This window comes from Perognathus longimembris, chromosome 16 (assembly GCF_023159225.1).
Source record: "Perognathus longimembris pacificus isolate PPM17 chromosome 16, ASM2315922v1, whole genome shotgun sequence".
Lineage (NCBI taxonomy): Eukaryota > Metazoa > Chordata > Mammalia > Rodentia > Heteromyidae > Perognathus > Perognathus longimembris.
This window is the reverse complement of record NC_063176.1, coordinates 45,506,587-45,528,658: the sequence shown is the minus strand read 5'-3', so window position 1 is coordinate 45,528,658 and position 22,072 is coordinate 45,506,587. Positions and strand designations below refer to the sequence as shown.

Sequence of the window (22,072 nt, the reverse complement as noted above, 5' to 3'; positions counted from 1 at the left end):
GACATAGAATCTTACAATGAAGCCCAGTCTGGATTTGAGTTGCCAATCCTTTTGGCTCACCCCAGTGCTGAGATTACAGGCATGCACTACCACACCTTTGTTAAAGCTTTGAATACTGTCTGTCTGTATTGGAGTAAGCTTCTGTCATCCCGCATCAGTATTGCTAAGAGCAGAGGAGCTCTGTGGGAACACCTTTCCTTTGAGGATATATTTTTTCTTGCTAAATATGCCATAAGACCTTGAAGAATGATCTTAATTTCCCATTTTAAAATGACTGTCAACTGAGTCAGATTGTTTAACACATCAGAGTTACAGCGCATGCATTTGTCCATAAATTCATTCTAGCAGTTGCCAGTACTACTAAGTTGCTTGGGTAATACATTACATTCCCATTTTTAAGTAGATATTGATCTTCATTCACGACTGAGCTGGAGCATCTCAGTTCTTAGGAAATTGCTGATTCTTTCCCACTTCGTAGACACACAGCCAGACATCAGTTCTAGCCCATGTTCTGCAAATTGCCCTTCCTTTTGCTTCTTTGTGCAATACTCTCCTGGAAGTCAGAATACTTTGTGGATGCTAAAAATAGAAAAATACATTGTCTCTAAAGCAACCAATTTACAGCCTGTGTTTTGTGTTTCTACAGGCTGCTGAGGTTTGTTCAGCTGCCCTGGTCTCAGAGGAAGTTCTGCAGAAGATGTCAGCAGCTGCTGCTCCCCGAGGACTGGGGGGAGCATGGCGGACACGAGCTGCGGGCCCAAGTCTCCGAAGCCCAGCTCCAAAGGCCCAGTCAGCTCCTTCACCCTCTGGAAAACAAGAAGACCCATGCCCAGTATCTGTTTGCGGACAGGACCTGTGGCTTCCTGGTACGCCTCCTTTCCACCCTCGGGTTCAGAAGAGTGCTGTGTGTTGGAACACCAAGGTATTTTCTTAAGTTTCTCTATGACCACAGTTTCACCGCGAGGAAAATGTTAGGAAGTCGTTGCTTACTTGTGCGGGCCAGGTACAGTGCTGAACCCTTTGGAGTCTTCAGAGCAGGTGGAAGCAGGGTACAGTGCTGAACCCTTTGGAGTCTTCAGAGAAAGTGGGAAGCAGGGCTTCTCTCCAAAGCTTGCTTTCTATCGTAGGAGACACCTTGTGATTTGATACTTCCTTTCTTTTCTTTTCTTTTTTCCTGTTTTTGACAGTAGTGGGATTTGAACTCAGGGCCTTATACATTTTAAGTAAGTCATCTATCAGTTGAGCAATGCCCTTAGCACTTTGCTTTAGTTATTTTATTTTATTTTATTTTTTATTTGTTCTGTTTTTGTTGCCAGTGCTGGGGCATGGACTCAGGGCCTGAGCACTGTCCCTGGCTTCTTTTTGCTCAAGGCTAGCATTCTACCACTTGAGCCACAGCCACAGCGCCACTTCTGGCCATTTTCTATATATGTGGTGCTGAGGAATCGAACCCAGGGCTTCATGTATATGAGGCGGGCACTTTTCCACTAGGCCATATCCTCAGCCCGCTTTAGTTATTTTTTCAGATAGAGTCTTAACAGTTTTTTTGTGTGTGTGTGTACCCACACATGTGCACACACTAGTACTAGGTCTTGAACTTAGGCTTTGAGCTTTTTTGCTCAAGGATGGTACTCTACCACATTTCTACTTCAGCTTTTCCCTGATTAATTGGAGATAAAAGTCTCACAGGCTGGCTTAGAGTTGTGATCCACAGATCTCAGCATCCTGAATAACTGCGAATATAGGCATATCGGAGTACCAGTAATCCAGTAACTAGAAATACAGTCCCGGCACCCAGCTCAGTCTCACATTTTTGCTTAGTCTTGTCTAGACTGAAATCTCCCAACCTGTGCTTTACAATTGGCTGCAATTACAGGCTTGTACAACCATGTCTGGCTTTTCTATTGACATGGGATCTTACTAACTTGTGCAGACTGGTAAGTCTCCTGTGTTAGGAGACTGTCCCTAGTCCTCATCTCTTATTTCCCCAGTAGTTGGGATTACAAACATGAGTGACTACACCCACCTAAGACAAATGATGTGTAGAGACACACACACACACACACACGAAAACACACACACACACACACACACACACACACACACACACACACACACACGAATGAAACTCCCAAATGCTGAAAACCGGGGAGGAGGAGGGAAGCAATGGGGGATCTGGTGGAGAAATGAATTTGTTTAAAATACACTGTGCCCATGTATGGAAATATCACGATGAAACCTCCCCTCCTACTACAAATTATGCCAACTCAAAACAAAAAGTAAAAGGTTTAGAGATGTGGCTCAGTTGGTAGAGCACCAGCAATGAGTAAAAGCATCTGATGCTTTTACTTGATATCTGATATCAAGTTCAAGTCCCAGTCTTGTACCTAGGAAAAAAAAAAGAAAAAAGCCAGCTGGGTAGCAGTGGTGACGCTAGTCCAGGAGGCTGAGATCTGAGAATTTTGGTTCTAAGCCAGTCTGAGCAGACACATCCAATTAACCAGGGAAAAGACAGAAGTGGAGCTATACCTCAAGTGGTAGAGTGCCAGCCTTGAGTTAAAAAGCCAAATGAGAGCTCAAGGACCTGTGTTCAGACTCAATTACTGGCACCAAAAAAGAAAAGGAAAGAAAAAGAAAACCAGAAAACTGAAAGAAAGCCTGGTTATATATGCTAGTTCTTTTCAACACTTGGTTGAGGTACCAGAAGCGTCAGAAGAAATGGATGGCTTTTGTTGCTATGACATTTGTGATTTCTTACTACGTTTGTTTCGCTAATTGCATAGGTTGCATGAGTTGATCAGGCTGACAGCAGCAGGTGACAAGAAGTCTGACATCAAAAGCCTTTTATTGGATATTGACTCTCGGTAGGTTTATAAAATATTTTATTGACTTCATCATCTACTGTTTCTTTTATGTGTTTTTTCTTACTAATTACTTACAGTGTTTTTCACAAGTCTGGGGTTGACATTTAGAAGTAGTCATTGGCAGTGAGCACTTTTTCAGTTGTATACACTCAGCATACAATCTGTATTTCAGTTGCTGAGGAAGTTGATTTGCACGTTGCTTAGATGCTTGCCAATGACCACATCTTAGAATGCTGAGGCATGTTCCCACTGAATCAAGGTTTTCTCATGTACTTACATTGAAAGGTAAACAGAATTGCCTCATGCTAAATCTGATTTCTGGAACCTTGTTTCCTCCTCTGATACCACACTTGAGAAGACAGTTTAAAAATGTTCTAAGCAGGGCACCGGTGGCCCCTGACTATAATCCTAGCAACTCAGGAGTCTGAGATCTGAGTATCATGGTTTGAAGCTAGCCCAAGGAAATTCTGAGATTCTTATCTCCAATTAACTACTAAAAAGCTATTAGTGGAGCTGTGGCTCAGAGTGGCAGGGGGCTAACCTTGAGAGAAAAAAGCTCTCAGATTTTAAGCCCTAGGTCTGGCGTGCACACACACACATACACGTAAATAAATAAATAAAAGTAAACTTTAGCAGGTGATGAGTGTACTGCCTCCCTGGACCCACCAGGAGTGAAGAGAATGCTAAATAGGGATGGACAGGGCCCAGAAGGAGGGTGGGGGTGAGCAGACACATGAGCTTGTATTAACTGTGTTTTAGCTGGCACCTGAGTGGCTGGCAGACAGATGGGGCAGTGACAAGCACAGCTTCTGTCTCCCTCAGGTGGTACTGTAGGAGGTGCACACCTTCGATTTGTAGCACAGGTGGCATATCTGCTCCTCCACTCTGCAAGTCTAGAGAGTGGAAATATTCTTCCTAATTTCTATAATTGCTTCAATTCCAGGAGCTCATGGTGACTGTATAAGACAGTGTATTGTTCATAGGTTCTTTTTGCATGTTCTTAAGTGTACTAAACAAATTGGGCTTTGTGTCTCCTTTTATTTAAATCTGATAGACTTTAGGTCAGTTCCAGCATTTGTTGGAGTCTATGAAATTACATATATGTTCTTAGACTTCAAACAAGGCAGACAGAGTTTAAAGGTACAAAGTATCACAATAAGAAGTATAGCTAGGGCTGGGAATGTGGCTTAGTGGTAGAATGCTTGTCTCACATGCATGAAGTCCTGGGTTTGATTACTCAGCACCACATAAATAGAAAAAGGCGTAAGTGGCACTGTGGTGCAAGAGGTAGGGTGCTTGCGAGCCTTGAGCAAAAAGAAGCCAGGTAGAGTGATCAGGCCCTGAGTCCCAAGCCCCAGGACTGGCAAAAAAAAAAATAAATAAATAAATAAATAAATTCCAAAACAAAAGAGGTATAGGTAGCCAGGCACCGGTGGCTCAAACATGTAATCCTAGCTCCTCAGGAATTCTGAGACCTGGAAGTTTGTGGTTTCAAAAGAAAGCTGGGCTGGAAGCCTAACTTGCATGGGAGAGTACCAGCTGTGAGCAAGTAAGCTGAATAAGAGCTGGAGATCCTGAGTTCAAGGCCCAGTGTTGGCACAAAGAAAAAAGAAAGGAAGTATAGCTTTTGTGGTTTATGTTCCTTTAGATTTTTCAAGTCAACTTTATATAATTATGACTAAACAACTATCTTTCGCAAAGGGCATTTCCGTTCTCTTTTTCTTTGTTAATGGAGCTAGTCTGTGAACTACTCAGTTTTGGATTTCTCACAGATACCATAGTTAAATCAGGGAAACATCTGGATAAAAAGGGGCTTTTGCTCTGGTTTCTTGTTACCCTGTAAAAAAGTCTCCATGGTTCAGAGCTTCCTCGCTTCTACGGCTCCCTGTGGAGATGTACAGTACATATACAGGGGTAGGATGTGTAGCCTACATTTGCTAAGATGGGTTTCTGTGGGCTTTCATTTTAGCACAAAAGATGGGAAATTCTATTTGGTAAACTAACATCCAAATAAAGTGATATCAAAAACTGAATTTCTTAGGTTTCTTTTATGAACTAATTTTATTCAGCGCTTGATTACATTTCCTGTGGAGAGAGAGTGTTTCACACTTGGTAACTGACTCTCATCTAAAGAGAATGAATGGCCAAATTAAATGACTGTCCTTGTGAGCAGTTTTCGAGTGCATGCTTTTCTGATTGGTTTTGTTTGCCTTATTCAATGGAGAGAATAATTCCTTATGGCCAGTTTTATTTTAACAGGCAATGTTGAATGATTTTTGTTTATAATTTAAAATATGAATAATTATGCTTCCTTGTTTGTATTTGGTGGAAACTTAGCACTGAAAACTTGCCTCCCCCCCACCATTTTTGTTTTCCTGTTTCTAGCTCTGCACACTGCTTCCAGAATGTCTTGGACAGGTGTGCTTTGCTAAACTTTTGTGTAAATAAAATTTTCTTTTTTTCATTTTCAAAGATCACTCTTGTGTGTTTTTATGAAGCAAGGTAACAGTGGAGATTCAGTGAAAAGGGTATTGTTTTCCTTTGCCCCTTTTCATCAAGCAATGTCAAAGAGAATACCCTCAAATGTTAGCACATACAAGCCGTACTAGGGTAGATAGTCTTTTTAAAAATAAGTTATTCAGCTGTTTCAAAGGCTCATGCTCATGTCTCCAATCTTAGCTGCTTGGGAAGCTGAGAGTTGAAGACTTATGGTTTGAAGCTTGCTCAGGCAGAAAAGTTTGTGAGATCCTATGTCCAGAATAATCAGCAAAAAGCTGGGCTGGCAACAAGTGCCAGCTTAGTACTGAACTCAAACCCAGTACTCTCCATTCCCCTCCAAATCAGTTATTTAAAAGTTAATTAAGACTATCTAAAAAAAGTTCAAAAGATATATTTGTTTTCTAATGGTAATTGACATTTCTCCATAGTTTTTAGAAAATTCAGTAAGCTAAAATGTATGCTTTATTTATCCATTTATTTATTTTGGCCGGTCCTGGGGCTTGAACTCAAGGCCTGAGCACTGTCCCTGGTTTCTTTTTGCTTAAGGAAAGTACTCTACTACTTGAGCCACAGCACCACTTCTGCCTTTTTCTGTTTATGTGGTGCTGAGGAATCTAACTGAAGGCTTCATGCATGCTAGGCAAGCACTCTATCATTAAGCCACATTCCCAGCCCTGCTTTAAACATTTTTAAGCTCTCCACGCCTTTTATTTCTTCAGTGTCAATGAGTCTTTTATGAAATGAACATATAAACTTAATAGTATATAAAATGATTAAAGGATAAGGTACTGAGAATAGTAAGCCCCTGTGCTTCTATCTCCATAGAACAGGAAGAATCTGAGATTATGTTTAGGTGAAGAGAAACAATTCTCTAAGGGCTTTTAAGACATTATATTTATGGCTGATATTAAAATAATGGCACTTAATATCTGAGTGTATTCTGTGTGGCTGGTGTTGTGAGACACACTTTCCATGCACCACTCCTTTATTCTGTGAATAGGTAGAAATTGTTTTCCCCTCTTTGTAGATGAAGACATGGAGATTAGAAGTGCTAAGTAATTTCCTTATTAAGGCAGCACAGTGCCTAAGTGAACAGCTGCAGTTTGAAAGCTGACCCTGTGGCTCTTGAGCTCGTGCTCCTCAGCTCTGTGATGGAGCAGGGCTGTGGTGGGCCAGTCTCTTCCAGACAGCCGGGGACAGCTGAGAACATTAGAACAAGCAAAGGGGAGCCACCAGTACAACTCACTCCGTGAAGCCATAGAGGAGGGACATGGCCCTGGGTTCTTCCATCTTTCCAACCAGGATGGTATAGCTCAGTGCGAATAATTTATAATAAAGTAGACAACGTTCAAATCGTGTTGGGGTAATATAAGTTTCTGTTCAGAATAAAAAAGTCAGAAGTCAGCCACAGACCAATCTACGTAATTGGGACAGTCAAACAGTACAGACATAACTGAGAAACGGAAAGCATATGAGCAATCACCTAAGTGTAAGTTTAAGCCATAATGTAGCAGTTTTGCCTAGTAAATTAGTAGAAATTTATAAAATGTTGATATCCAAAGCTGGTCTCATATTCATTTTGATGGTATTTTCTAATAGTCTATTAAAAGAGTAAGGTAGTTCATTCTGTAAACAAATACCCTTCTTTTCCTGGCACAAATTTAGGGAGTATGAAATGCCCTTATTCATTCCTCTTAGATCGACGGGCATATTTTGTTCAACTAATACATAAAATATCTTTTAAGCTGGGAACTGGTGGCTCATGTGTGTAATCCTAGCTACACAAGACAGTGAGACCTGAGAATTGTGGTTTGAAGGCATCCAGGGCAGGAAAGTCCCCGTGAGTCATATCTCCAATTAACCACTCAAAAACCAGGAGTGAAGCTGTGGCTAAAAGTGGTAGAGTGGTTGCCTTGATCAAAATTGCTCAGAGGCAGTGCCTAGGCCCTAAATTCAAGCCCATTACCATCAGCACCAACAAAAAAATTTTTTTTGTTAACCAGGGAACAAAATACTTGACAGCCATTAAGCCATTAAGAAATGTTGATTTTTGTACTGAAATATGAATATTCTGTGGGCTTGCCAGTGCTTTACTTAAACTAAGGAAAATAATTGAAGTTCATTGTTAGAAATTCCTTGAAACTTTTGAAAAGTATTTCTTATTTCAGAAGCATGAAGAGTCCTGAAATATATTTTATCAAAGTGCTTTTACAATTTATATTTTAGTGTATAATTGTTTACAGTACGGCTATGACAGGCAAGTAACTCCAGAAATGAATTATTTTACAGGTATTCGCAGTTTTATATGGAAGATAGCTTTTGCCATTATAACATGTTTAACCATCATTTCTTTGATGGAAAGGTAAGAATTATGACTATTCATTCTTCTTATTGTAGATTTACAAATTCAAGAGTGCCTCCTTTGTTCTTTTTCTACCATTTGTACAAGGCATTTATTTTTGTTCATTTCCGGGAGGCTTACCGAGCAGCCAGAAGTGATTCTGTCATTCTCTTTTCATTGCATTTCGAATAGAGCTCACTTTGTTAGCAAGCTCCATGGACTTGGTTTGACTTCTGCTATTATTCCTGCTGCTCTTCTCCCTGTTCTCTGCTTTGCTGTTTGTGCTCAGGATCTGTGGCCTCCTGCTGGAAGCTCCTGGTAGAAAGGCTTCAGGGCCCTGAGAACTGAGTAGAGGAGCGTGATGGAAAGTAGGAGATGAAAACAGTGGCACTGCTCAATGATTCGAAGCCAGGATGGTGGCTGTGAGAAAAGAGAGGCTAGAACTCGATTCTGGACCACTGCCTTTGGAAGCAGGAGGACTGTGACAAGTATAATGGGAGAGAAACCCAGGCTGACTTGGTCCGAGGGTGTGGCTTGTATTTTGTCCTTCAAAATGGGAGGCAGGGAGGTTTGGAAGTCAAGTGTGGAAGTGGTGAGTTGTGAGCTGGTGAGACATGGATGTTGTGGAGCCAGGTGTAGCTTCTTGGAACTTTGGGGCTTCATCTTTCTTTTGCCACTGCTGGCTGCTGCAGTCGGGAATTAGGGTTTGCTGTTTGCTTGTTTTTGTTTGTTCTTTGTGTTGGTCCTGGGGCTTCAACACAGGGCCTGAATTTGCTCAAGACTAGTGCTCTACCATTTGAACCACAGCTTCACTTCTGGCTTTTTGGTGGTTAATTGGAGATGAGTCTTAGGACTTTCCTCAAACTGCAATCCTCAGATCTCAGCCTCCTAAGGAGCTAGGATTCTAGATGTGAGTCACCAATGCACCCATGTCTGGTGTTTGTTTTTAATATACTATGATTTCACTTTTTATTTTATCAGTAAAGACAAAGGAAAGGTAACATTACATTTAAATACCTATTAGCTAACAATTTTATATATTTTTAAAAAGCAATGTGCAGCCTTTTCTAGGAAATTCAATGTGACTTCCTCTTGAGAGTTAATAGGATACCTGATAATAAAGTTTCTGACATAAGGGTGAGTTAGCTGCCAAGACTGGACACCCCCCCACCCCCGAGTTTCTGCCTGAAGACAACAGCATTCCAGACACACTTCCCTGACTTTTACCCATGCTCCCACTATCCTAGCTGCAGAAAGTTGTAATGGTCCTGCCACCCTTCTGTGCTTTCCTGGTCCATTGCTGGAATGAGGTGCTCCAGTGGGGATTTACTTCTCTAAGTCCCTCTCTCAGCATCTCCTGCCCATTTGGTATCCAAGTTGTTGTACAGGTGCTTTGGAGAATTGCAGCTTCTGCCTCTGGAGCTCAGCTCTGGGGCAGGGATTACAAATTCCTGGATTACAAATAGGAGTTCCCCACGCAAGTTTCTCATAGCCTCTCCTGCAGCCTTGAAGGGAATAAAAATGTCATGTGCCTGGTGATAAAGGGGTTCAAGTATGTGCAAAGGGTAGCTAACTTGGATGGCAAGCACTGTTTGAGTGAGAAGTAAGATGTCGACAGCTCCTGGTGGCTTGTGTTTCCCACGGGTGACAATGCTAGGGCCCTGGGTAGCTTGTGACACTGCCATGCCAGTGAGTCCTAGTTGGAAAAGTAGACTTAGTGTGTTCTGTTTGCATCTAGGCATTGTTAGCTGGCCTATTATTATTTTCTCTTCCACCTTTAAACTCTGAGGAATCCAAAGTCTTTCCAAACCACCATATGCACTCATCGTCATTGTCCTGGGAAGCAGGGTGAGGAGGGCGAGGTAGGTGAGCAGTGAGTAGCCTCTGCCCTCACGCCCTGTCACACCAGTCCAGTGCAAGTTAGTGAGGACTGTCCAGGGGAATTGATGGGGCTCCTAAACTAATTCAGTACCTAGATTAGTATATATTTTACTGTAAAGTACACATAAGCTTATTAAAGTTTAAAGTTCTATTCAATTTAAAATCTGGTACCTTTTCCATGCTGTAGATTTGCTTTTGTAGTTGGTAACTTAAGACTGCTTCCCAATCAGTGAGTGGGAGATACTGTGCAAGGTATCTCCTATGACCCCTGCTCAAAAGGAAAAGCAACATACAGTTCACGCTAACCTACCAATAACAAAAACTGCAATTTGCTAAAAAAATGTATCAGCCTATAGGCAAAGTGTACAAGTAGCATGATTTCATTGTCTGGATAAGCTTTACTATTTGTGAACTTTTATTTTCTTACTATGCATGATCAATGATGCCAGACATTTACCTCCTACTTCAAAATGTGTATACTGAGATATGGTGGCCCATATCTGTAATCCAGCCCTCAGGAGGGTCATGAGTTTGATTACGTAGAAAGACCTCCATCTTAAAAACAAAACAAAGCATGAGCATTCTTGTCTAGTGACTTGTGGTTCTTATGAAACTGAACTAATGGTGTTTGGGCAAGCCAGATAGGAAAAAATATATCTTATTCTCCTTGTGTCCCCAGAATTTAGAACTGTCCTTGTTCCAGGTCATGGAGTTGAATAGCAGTTTAGGTTGTTTGCATGAGTAAGGAGTGTCTTTCTTTTAGATGACTAAATTTGCTTTTAACTTACCATGTGAAATGTGTAGTTTTCTGATGGTGATGGTGTTTGCATTTGCAGTTTGAAAAAGCTGCTGTCACAAACCTCAAAGATAAAATCTCTGACTGGAGCGACTAAGAGGTTATGGAATGTCAGCACCGCACTGTAGTGACAGGACAACTTGGGGAAGAGTGAGAAAGAACCCGATGTGGTTTCCCCCAGCTAGTACAAGGTGCCTGTCTTGTCCCAATTTAGAGTTTTTGTTTGTTCCAGGCCGCCCTTGATGTATGCAGAGCATTCTTACAGGAAGATGCAGGTGATGGAGTCATTATGGTCACAGACCCTCCTTTTGGTGGCTTGGTTGAGCCTCTGGCTATCACATTCAAGAAGTTAATTGCTATATGGAAGGAAGGTCAAAACCAAGGTGTGTAGTGTAATGTTTTTACTTTATTACAAGATAAGTGTGAATGTAGTAACCTGCCTGTCTACTCCTTGTCACACGGTAGCCAGGCTCAGGAACTCTGCACTGGAGAATATACATGTATCAGGTTCTTCTCTTTAAAAACAGGCTTGTTGGAGGATGGGCAAACTTCACTGTCATTGAACACTCATTGCATTGTCATAGGGTTGTAAAATGGCATGTAGGTGACACACGTTTTTGGTGGGAATTATGGAGCAATATGAAGAACAACAGAAAACTACTATTTGTTCGATAAATCTTGACTGAGTGGGTACCATGTGTCAGGTACTGCCTAGGTACTAGGAACAGATAGATGAAAGAATAAGACAGTCACCTCTCTCTGCCCTCTGGGCCTTATATCCTCTGCTCCTAAAGTCTTACCCAGAATTCCAAGAGGTTACCCAGTCCCAGGTCCAGAGTTTGAAACTCTGCCAAGGTTTGAGTGGAGGTCTGACATCCACAAGGCTCCTAGTGGTTAAGCCACACGGATTCCCAGCCCAAAAAGTGGGCTCATTCAGCTTTGCTTTATGTAATTATCTAATTATCCATAGATTGTCTCTATACAGCTTCCAGCTTGTGAGTTGATAAATTCTAAGAGTGTCCAGAGTTAATGTGAGTAAGCTTCTCTATTAATTGTGCCATCTAGGTTGTATGCTTTGAGGACGGTGCAGACAAATCCTAAAAATATTATTTAGATAGATATATGACTCGTGTGAGGTATGCCACTTATTTGCTGTTCTCAAGAAGACTAATCAGAGCAGATTAAGTCAGTGTTTTGTTTTACCTATACAATATTTCCATTGACCTTTGGAAAGGGCAGGTTGAAGTGGCACTGTGATAAACCTCCTCATTTTATATGAGAGATAGATATATGAACAGCTAGAAATGTCTACAAAATTTTTTCAATTAATTTCAATCATGTTTTTAGTATCAATTTCTTGATTTTCCTTTCCTTTTTTTGTATCCATTAGATAACAGCTACAAAGAATTGCCTATTTTCTGGATATTCCCTTATTTTTTTGAGTCTCGGATATGTCAGTTTTTCCCTAGCTTCTCCATGCTGGATTATCAGGTATAGTAATTTTCTGTTTTCTGACATTGTTGAAGAATGGATATTAAATGAGCAGTAAATTATTCTGATAAGACTGTCCTTTGATTTTAGTAAATTAAAATACTTTGAGTTATTATTATTATTATTATTATTATTTTTTTTTTGCCAATCCTGGGCTTGGACTCAGGGCCTGAGCACTGTCCCTGGCTTCTTTTTGCTCAAGGCTAGCACTCTGCCACTTGAGCCACAGCGCCACTTCTGGCCATTTTCTATATATGTGGTGCTGGGGAATCGAACTGAAGGCTTCATGTATAGGAGGCTAGCACTGTTGCCACTAGGCCATATTCCCAGCCTCTTTGAGTTATATCAGACACTAAAACTATCCTATACATAGTTTTGTTCCATGGTGTTTAACTGTAATCTTTAAAAATTTTTTATTATTATAAAGTTGATGAACAGAGGGGTTACAGCTACATAAGTCTGATAAAGGGTACATTTCTTTTTGGACAGTGCCACTCTTTCCCTCTCAGTTTTTCCCTCCCATCCCCACCCACAAGTTGTATAGTTCATTTTCAACATAGTGTCTGGTGAGTACCACTACTGCATTTGTTCATCCTTCGTCCCTCTATTTCTGTCCTCTACCACCTTTACTCTCCCAAAGACAGATAAACAAGACAAAAAGAAATGAAATCAGAAAAAAACAAACAAAAAATCTCTTGTTTCATTTCCTGGAGTTCATCTTTTTTTTTTTTTTTTTTGGCCAGTCCTGGGCCTTGGACTCCGGGCCTGAGCACTGTCCCTGGCTTCTTCCCGCTCAAGGCTAGCACTCTGCCACTTGAGCCACAGCGCCACTTCTGGCCGTTTTCTGTATATGTGGTGCTGGGGAATCGAACCTAGGGCCTCGTGTATCCGAGGCAGGCACTCTTGCCACTAGGCTATATCCCCAGCCCCCCTGGAGTTCATCTTGATAAATATTATTTTATATGACCAGAGGCACATAGGCATTGTACCTTTGTGATTGTCCCCTAAGAATATCCTCCTTTGGTCTCACTGTGTTGAGAGTTTAGAGTCCTGTACAATTTATCATGCCCCAGGGTATTTTAGATCTGATAGAGGACATGGACCTTAACTGTATGATCTTTAGAGCAATTGTAGAAGTTACAGAATGGTACCAAGAGAAACCTTAAAACAAAACTGGAGGTAGAGAAAGTATTTCCCCAAGTTTCCCATTCTGAACCTTGCATTGCTACCAGAAGGTCTTGCAGTCCTCCAGAGCGTTGTTAGAAGATGAGTTTCCTTGTTCAGAGGATGTAGGAAAGTCCGTTGCCTTTTCTGGTTGGCCCCATGCCCTGTGTGCTACCTAGTCTCAGCTTGTGGGTGTCAGTGGAGGCAGGAGAAGGCTCTGGGTGTGGCTGTGAGTGTGAGTGTGTGCTGGCCCAGGGCAGAAGCCGCTTGAGTGAGCCCGCACTGCCTGTGATGGAGCACTAGCCACAGATGAGAGGAGAGGCTAGCATCCATAAGCCTCTCCCACACTCCTCTTGAAGTTTTCTGATGGTTAATGAAGAGTGTCATGAACTTCCCTGCCCAGGCTGGCTTCAAACTGTGATTGTCAGATCTTGGGAATCTAGGATTACAAGCATGAGCCAGCAGTACCTGGCTCTATCGGAGTTTCCTGTGGAATTGACAGCTCCTGGTTAAGAGTTTTCAGCCCTAGAATTGTTAAATGTCTTCAGTAGTTGTTGCCAGGTAGCACTTGGTTCTCCTTTGTTTCCTCTTAAAAACATATGCCATTGTGAAAATTATTTTCAAGTTCTGAAAGCAACAGTGCTGCCAGAACTGAGGGGAGACTCCACCTGTGATTCCACACTGAAAAGCAAATAGTACAGTTCCAAACTCTTTACTTCCACACATTTCTTTCCTCCTCTTGTCTATATCTAAGTACATTTTTAAGGGAGCTACATAATCCTTATGTGTTAATACCTTCACATTTTTTCATTAACAAGCTACATTATTAATTCCCCTTTTGACTTTAGAATGCTTTTACTTTAAAGTACTATAAACGATATTGCCATAAACATGTTTTATGCATATATTTTCCCATATTTCACATTATTAGATTGTCAAAGCTGAGATTACTTCTCAAATTTAAAGGACATTCTTGTAGTTATTGAGCCATATTAACAGGTTTCTTTCCAAAAGTATATATCATAAATCATTTTAACTTTGTGTGTGTGTGTGTGTGTGTGTGTGTGTGTGTGTGTGTGTGTGTATTTTACTGGGGATTAATCTCCTTGCTAGCTTTTTTTGCTCAAGGCTGGTGCTTTAACACTTGAGCCACTCCTCTACTTCTGACTTTTAAAGAAAAAAATTAATTGGAGATGAGAGTCTGCAGATGCATTTCCCTGAATAGCTAGCATTACAGGCATGATTCACGACCTCCTGCTTCAACCTTGTTTTCTTGAGCCCCCCTTCCGCAAAATGTACATCATAACTCCCTTCATACTCTCCTTTCTAGGGCTTCCAGAGTTTTGTGTCTTGTCTGAGGGAAACTTCTAGAATTGCTATTTGCAATGCAATTATAGCTGACATGGCCTAGAAGTTTTAACTAAGCATCCAGCTGCACTTCAGCCGCACTTGTGGCCTTTGGCAGTGAGTGAGTTTCTAGTCTAATGTCTAGCAGATAGCCAGTTTCCCATTTATGTCAAAGCACTGAAATGAAGGAGAATGTGAGCTGTAGAGTTGAAAGAATCTTGTCCAACTGTCAGTCCTCTCTGATGCTCATCTTGCCAGTTTAACAACAACAATGATAAGTTGTGTGTCTCATGAGATAATGCATGAGAAGACTTCCTCAGTCCTTCACACTCAACAAGTGCAGAGTGAAGGCTATTGATACCAGCATTGACATCAGCATGAGTCTTGTGATGCCCACAGAACTTGTTCTTGGGTGCACTTTTTGTGCAATATCTGGGAGAAAGAATATCTCTCTTTTTTTCTTTTTTTGAAAGATGAAGGAAGATTTTAGTACAGTACATGGAAGAGGAAATCACCTCCATACCACCTTGCAGCCCATGATATTAAAAAGCTTTGGAAATATCGGCATTCTAGTTTTAGGGACTAGTTCCCAACTCAACCCTATTGAGAGTAATTGTAAATCAGTATATTGACGAAAAAAGGGTCCAAGTAACTGTGCGCTGGTGGAGCCCTCGCCTTGAGCAAAAGCAGTTCAGGGACAATGCTCTGGCCCAGAGTTCAAGCCCTAGGACTGAAAAAAGGCGGGGTGGGGTGAGAGGAGAGGGAGAGATCTGTGTAGGTCATGGATGTCCAACAGGGTGAAAAAGTAGTCTTTTGAGTAGAGAAAAAGCCAACCTTTGAAAGAAAGTGAGGTCAGCCATAGTGACACATTCCTTCCTATAATCCCAGCACGTGGAAGTTGGAGGCAGGAGGAATTGTGAGTTTGAGATTACTCATAGCTAGCACCCATAGTGAGTCCTGGGCCAGTCTAGACTACAGAGCAAGGCTTTGTCCAAACAAAAACAGCGAGAAAGCCAAAACAAAACAAAAATTAGAAAAGAGAAATGAGAATAAAATATATAAAACCCAAGCTAGGTTTTCCAGGATTCCTACTGAAGGTAAGAGTGGGTATGCTGCCTGTTAAGTGGTTATGTTAGAGAAGCCGATTTCCCCATGTCTCTCTCATTTAACTTTATTTGTTGTACTCCCCCTTGATGATTTTTCTGGCCTAAATTTTTTTTTCTCTATTAAAAAAAAGTCTCTGGATCTGTTACTCTTATGCTTCTTTAGAGCCTTTTGTTTTCTTTTGTTAATTTGACTTCATTTTCTAGTACTTTTTTTTTTTTAACCTTTTTTTAAGTGAAACGTTGCAAGTCTCCCCTCCTCCTTCACAGACCTTGATTAGTTCCCCCAGCCCGATTCCTGGAGGTGATTATAAGCCTCTAAGCTAGAATGCAGGGATAAAGTCTCCAAGTCACTAAATTTGTTTCTTAGAAATACTTTTTCAGGAGGAGGAAAGCAGAGATACTGCAAATCTTTATGAGATATAAATGATGTAGGCTCTTCATCAGTTGATAAAACACTTGATAAGCAGAGAATAAAGTAGTTATTAAAGACCTAGAGAACCATGAGTTTTACCGAGGGCAGATTAGAAAGGAAAGATTCGATAATGCAAAGAAATTCTGATTTGGAGTAGAAGTTTGAGTTCTCACTGCCTTTTAGAAGCTAGTTAGTCTTGAGGAAAGGCACTTAATCTTTTCAGGTCTCTATTTCATTACCTATAAAATAAGATGCTTGAAGCTACACTTGGTGATGTACACCTATAATCCCAGCACTGAGCAGGTCGAGAGCAGCCTGGGCTACAAATTCTCAGTTAGCAGGGCTATACAAGAAGGGCTACACAAAAAAATTAAAACAATTGGAATGCTGGTGGCTCATGCCTCTCTAATCCAGCTACTCAGGAGACTGACGTCTAAGGACCATAGTTCAAAGCCAGCCCTGGCTGAAAAGTTCTCATGAGACTCTTATCTCCAATTAACCACCCAAAAAACTAGGAGTGGCGTTGTAGCTTAAAGTGGTAGAGCACTAGCCTTGAACAAAAGAGCTCAAGGACAGTGCCCAGGACCCTGAGTTCAAGCCCCACCACCACCAACAACAAAAAAGCATAAAACAGCACAACAACAATAAGATTGAGCCAGATAAGGTATGGCACAGGGAAACCTAAGTAGGAACATCTCAGCACAGGTTGGCCAGAGACCCTACCTTGAAAATAGCCCATAGAAAAAGGGGCTGGAGGCATGGCTCAAGTGGTAGAGCAACTGCCTAGTAAGTGCAAGGCCCTGAGTTCAAACCCCAGTAACACCAAAAAATAAAAGTGTCTACATCTTGTGTATTAAACCTTTATTGTGTGTGGAGAGATAGGGAGAATGAGATGTAGCTGAGAATTTCAGATCAGAGGTTACGGGTGGGGGGGCGGGCGGTGGCGGGTACATGTGTAGAAGATTGAGGGTTGGTTGGTAAAGCTGGAGAAGTATACTGGGAACCTTTGTTAAATTAAGCTGAAGTTAAATCGGACCCCCTCCTGCAGGGGCTGTACTCATCTTACTTTAGCTTTGCATCCTGGCCTGATGCCTGGGACATAGGAGGTACAAAACAAATGCTGTTGTCTTGAAAGTCTTGGTTCTCCATATAACCAGCTTCAGTCTCATGGCACAGAAGACATTTGCGTATGGATCAAATTAAAAGTTAGGAATTGCAGAGATTTTGTGCTTTCCCTCATTTCTATACAGTACTTCATCACATTAATCAGTTCTGTGGGAGAAATTTTCTATTTGAGAATGCCTCTCATCATCATTGTGAGCGAAATGTCAGGGATAATGATGGGAAAATGGTGTATCAGCTCTACCACTAGTGATAGGCAATTTGCAAAATTGTGTTTGCTTTACCGCACTTCCACAGGAGGTTTATTTGTGTGGATGAAGCTATGAAATATGGATGTATGTTAGAGGTACATTAATTTACTCTAGCAGCATGCATTTTACATACCATATGTTTATAGTTAATTAGCACAACAAACCCGCGTTTAAAAATAATAATAATCCCAATTAGGTTATGCAAAATCAAGCAATCAGCCACCTTTCTGACACATACATCCTCTGACTCCTTGGGTAGCCATAAAGAAATTGTTCTCCCCCCTCCATCTGCTATCTGTTATATTGCATAGAATATTCCATGTACTTGATGTCTTTTTACAATATTATTTTACAACATTTGAAAAGCTCGCTGAGATTCTCTCGGGGAAGAGCTTTTGCTTATGATCCTTGTCAGTTTCTGTTGAAAATATCTTTGTTGAACTTAATAAGGTACCATATATTTACTCACCCACACAGAGGAGTGCATTAGGGAGAAATTATGAATTTAAATCATTTTAGAAGAAAACTCTTTGAGGAACTATTTTAAGGCGATTTTGAAGTAAAATCTATTTTTGTCTCTTAGCTTCTAATAGGTAACATATATTCATAGGACTTTGAGAGTTGGAAAGAAACCTAGACGTAACCTGGGCTGACTTCCCAATGCAATAATCCTCCCACTAAATTCATGACAAGCAGTCATCCAGCTTCACTCAAGCGCTTTCACTGAGCAGAGTCCTACAGCCTTACAAGGCAACTCAATTTATTTAATAGCTCTAATCGTTAGAAATTTTTCTCATATTGAGATAAAATATGCTCCCCATTAACTTCTAACCACTGGTCCTAGTTCTGTTCTCTGAGGCAATAAAGGGCAAGTCTAATTTCTATTCCATGTGACACCCCTTTCGTTATAAAATAGCTGTCCATTCCTCCCTGCCTTCTCTTTTCTGAATAAACACCCCCAATTTGCTAAACTATAAATCCTACTCACTGCCATTATTTTCAGTAGAAATGAGCTAGTTTTATCAATGTCTGTCCAAAGACTCAGTACCTGGATACAGGGCTGCAATTGAGATCTAACCTGGGACTTCCTTGGTAGATAATGCCTATCTTAGAGGCAACCTGGGGCTGTGCTAGCTTCAGCATAGTCAGCTAAACGAGATGAAGCTTGCTGGCACCCAGCCAGAAACTTGTGTTGGGAGGTTCAACCGATTTGGGTATCATCCTTCTGTACTTACTTTTTTCCTGCTGTTGAAGCTTATCAGTGAAGCTTCCTGTAGGTGTAAGCATTAAGGTAGACAGGGCCTCAGAAGGACTGAGGAATCTGCCATCAGAGGCCTCTCTTCCTTTCTATTGGTTTTACATTTTTGCTGATTGGATACATAGCTTGCAAAGCAGTTTGCTTTTAAGTTCCTAATTCAGTTCCTTGTTCAGAATTGGAACAATTCATTATACCTTGCTTGAAAATTGGGATCCACTTGTGGTTGAGCTCATAAAACTCTCATGGTGTTCTTGAGGATAGTCTCAGGCAGAGCTTCTCGAACCTGAGTATTCCAGAAGGCTTGTTAACACAGACTGCTGGTCCTCACTCCCCAGGTTTCTGACTTACTAGGTCCTGGTGGGGACACAAATTTGCACTTCTAACAAGATCCTCAGTGACACTGATGTCGTTGATCCACTTTCAGAATTCCTGGTCTATAGAAAGATAGATTTAGTGACCTGGTAAATACATAGCAGACCTAAAACCACATTGAGGATGTGTATGGATAAATAGGTTGGAGGAAAAGATAGAATCAAGGTAATTTGCTTGTGGCCTAGTGTGATAGTACATGACTGTAATTGTGAGTTTGAGGCCTAACTCTCAGAAACAGAAAGAAATCATACTTGTTCGCTTCAGTTGCCCTTCAAGATAATCTGATGAGACGAGAAGCTGACTTAGGTATATTGAGGAAAGAGGTCAATGGTTTGGATAGCTGTGGGGGAGCAAGCATGGTTATGGGCCCCTGTATCCCTCTCCATCTTTCTGCCTTTGACAGGCCCCGGACTAAGTGTTTTATTTCGCTAAGCTATTTAACCTTCACAGCCACTTTAAGGTCAGAATTAGTAACCTCCTTTAACAAAAAAGACTATATAAAAAATAAACTTGGCTATGGTCAGGTAACAAGCAAGTGGCAAAGCCAGTGTCAGACCCAGAAGCCTGTCCTTTGTCCAAGTGTGAGGGCAGCGAGTGAGTGAAGGGTAGAGCTGAGGCTGCGCCTGCGCCTGGTGAACTGAACGCTGGCATGCGGCATCCTCACACCCCAAAGTGGAAGGCCTCAACCATGCTAACACGTGTCTCCAAAGACATGAGTTCTTAATTGCCTGAGTCTTTCTTATAAAGCCCATTGTACTAGATGAAGGACTGGAATTGTTTCCTTAACATATAACATCTGAAATGGTCCATAAATAAACTCTTACATTTAAGAATTTGTTACTTAATATATATACATATATATTCTATCTATCTATCTATCTATCTATCTATCTATCTATCTATCTATCTAGTGCTGGAGGCTCACACCTGTAATCCTAGCTACTCAAGAAACAGATTTGGGGATCACTATTCAAAGCCAGGAAAGTCTGTGAAACTCTTATCTCCAGTTAACTAGCAAAAAGCCAAAAGTGGAACTGTGGCTCAAGTGGTAGAGTGCTAGCCTTGAGCAAAGAAAGCCCAGGGACAGTGTTCAGGCCCTGGCTTCAAGCCCCAGGATGGGCACCAAAAAAAAAAAAAAAAAAAAAAAGAAAGGAATTTGTTACTTTAGTCTATCTTGTCATCAGCTTATTTATTTATTGGTTCAAGAAGCTTAGTGAATGTTGACCCATTTGAGTATATTTTGTCTTTACTTTCTAGGTAGATTATGATAATCATGCACTTTATAAACATGGAAAGACAGGGCGGAAACAGTCGCCTGTGCGTATTTTCACCAACATTCCACCCCATAAGATAATCCTTCCCACCGAAGAAGGGTACAGGTAAGATCACTGGAGAACTTTGAACGTCCCAGGCTGCTGCAAAGGCAGTTACAGATATCTAACTGCAAAGTGCTTTCACTAGTGAACCCTTTATTTCTTCTCCTGCTTTTAAATGTGATTCACAGTGTCATATTATTTCTGATTGCCTCCAGTTTTGAGAACAAGTGCTATGTACACTTGTGTGTATTCTGCGAGTCTTAGTGAACATATGCAGTGATTTTCCTCTTTTGTTCTTTATCAGATTTTGCCCTCTGTGTCAGCGGTACGTTTCCTTTGAGAATCGACACTGTGAGCACTGCAATTCTTGCACATCCAAGGTACAGTTTTCTTCTGCAGTGCATTCTTAATTAAATATGGTTACTGGCTCTATGCTTTCCTAAATATAATTTGGTTAATATTCTAGTTTGTATGAATAGGTGTTATCTAGTAGGTGTACTTTAATACAATAGTACTTTATTTCTAACTATAGAGGATACTCTTTAAAGCTCTTCATTGCCCTCTTGCTTACTTGAGTTTACTTTCATATGGCACTGAACGACTGCTAACAAAAGGAGGGTTTTATGTGAACCCTTAAGGGATGCTACATGAATGTGTCTGTTGAGGGCAAATGTATGACATTTCAAAAAAGGCACTGAACTAGTAGATACTTTTACTGTCCTCATGCCTGGGCCCTTTTTTAAGGCAGGTGAACTCTGTTAATTTCACAACAGCCTCAGGAAGTAGGTAGTCACTCCCCCCTGTTTTACAGGGAAGAAAGGACTCTAAGAGACATACTTTGTATTTATGTATTTAGCTATTATATTTTTCTAAATAGCCCCAAAACAAAACCACAACCAGCTTTAGATTCACAGCAAGATTAAGCTGGGAGGTTAATTGTCCCCAAATCCCTACCTCCGCCCCTGCCAGCCTCCCCCACTGTCAACACCACCCATTAGAGTCAACATTTGTCACAGCTGATGTACTTACCTGGGCATGGCAACAACACCGAGCACAAGTTTCAGGTGCACTCTTGGGGCTGTGTCCCAGCCCCCTAAGTGTGTTTGGGTTTGGATGAATGGGTAATGACCTGAATTTGACACTGTAGTGTCACACTGAGTGATTTCATGTTCTCCCTAAAGCCTTGTTTCCTGCCTCTCTAATGGCTGGCACTGCGGCTATATTCACAGCCTTTCCCACGCTGTCACAGTTTGCAGTCCTGCAGGATGTATGACTCCTCTGTAGAGGACTTTCTTCCAGTTATTGTGTGTGTGTGTACACGTGTACGTGTACGTACATGCTCATGTGCCTGTCCTAGGGCTTGAACTCAGTGCCTGAGCTTTTTTTGTTGCTCCAGGATAGTGCTCTACTACTTGAGCCACTTTGGTCTTTTGGAGATAAGGGTCTCATGGACTTTCCTGCCCAGGATGGCTTTAAACTGAGATCCTCAGGTCTTAGCCTGAGTAGCTAGGATTACAGGTCTAAGCCAGGCTTGAATAATCAGGTTTTTTTTTTTTTTAACATTTCTTTAACTTTCCATGGCTTCATGGCTCCTTGTGAAAGAATCGTATTGTCTAGATGAGTCAGTTTATTTAACTCTTTATTTACTGAAGGACATTTTTGGTTGCTTCCAAGTTTTGCCACTTAGGAATAAATCTATTTTTAAAAGGAAGGTAGGATGACTCTAAGGTTTGCTTGTTTTAACCAACTCCAGTCAGAAAGACCAGGTGAGTTTCTTTTAGATAGTAAGCACAAGCTCTTCTCCAAAGAAATGCTGTTTATGTAAGTATCAGTAAGTATATTTTTCATAATA

The 22,072-nt window shown here is 41.1% G+C and overlaps 1 protein-coding gene across 2 annotated transcripts in view; it reads left to right on the top strand.

Annotated features, from left to right (window-relative positions):
* Positions 1-22,072, top strand: part of Zcchc4 (zinc finger CCHC-type containing 4) — a 38,080-nt gene that overhangs the window by 9,585 nt on the left and 6,423 nt on the right. For both annotated transcript variants that reach the window (XM_048364815.1, XM_048364814.1), the window contains exons 4-10: positions 647-922; positions 2,784-2,864; positions 7,653-7,725; positions 10,614-10,764; positions 11,772-11,872; positions 20,162-20,283; positions 20,525-20,600. In XM_048364815.1, the coding sequence (XP_048220772.1) occupies positions 647-922; positions 2,784-2,864; positions 7,653-7,725; positions 10,614-10,764; positions 11,772-11,872; positions 20,162-20,283; positions 20,525-20,600 (880 nt within the window). The remainder of the gene's footprint in view (positions 1-646; positions 923-2,783; positions 2,865-7,652; positions 7,726-10,613; positions 10,765-11,771; positions 11,873-20,161; positions 20,284-20,524; positions 20,601-22,072) is intronic.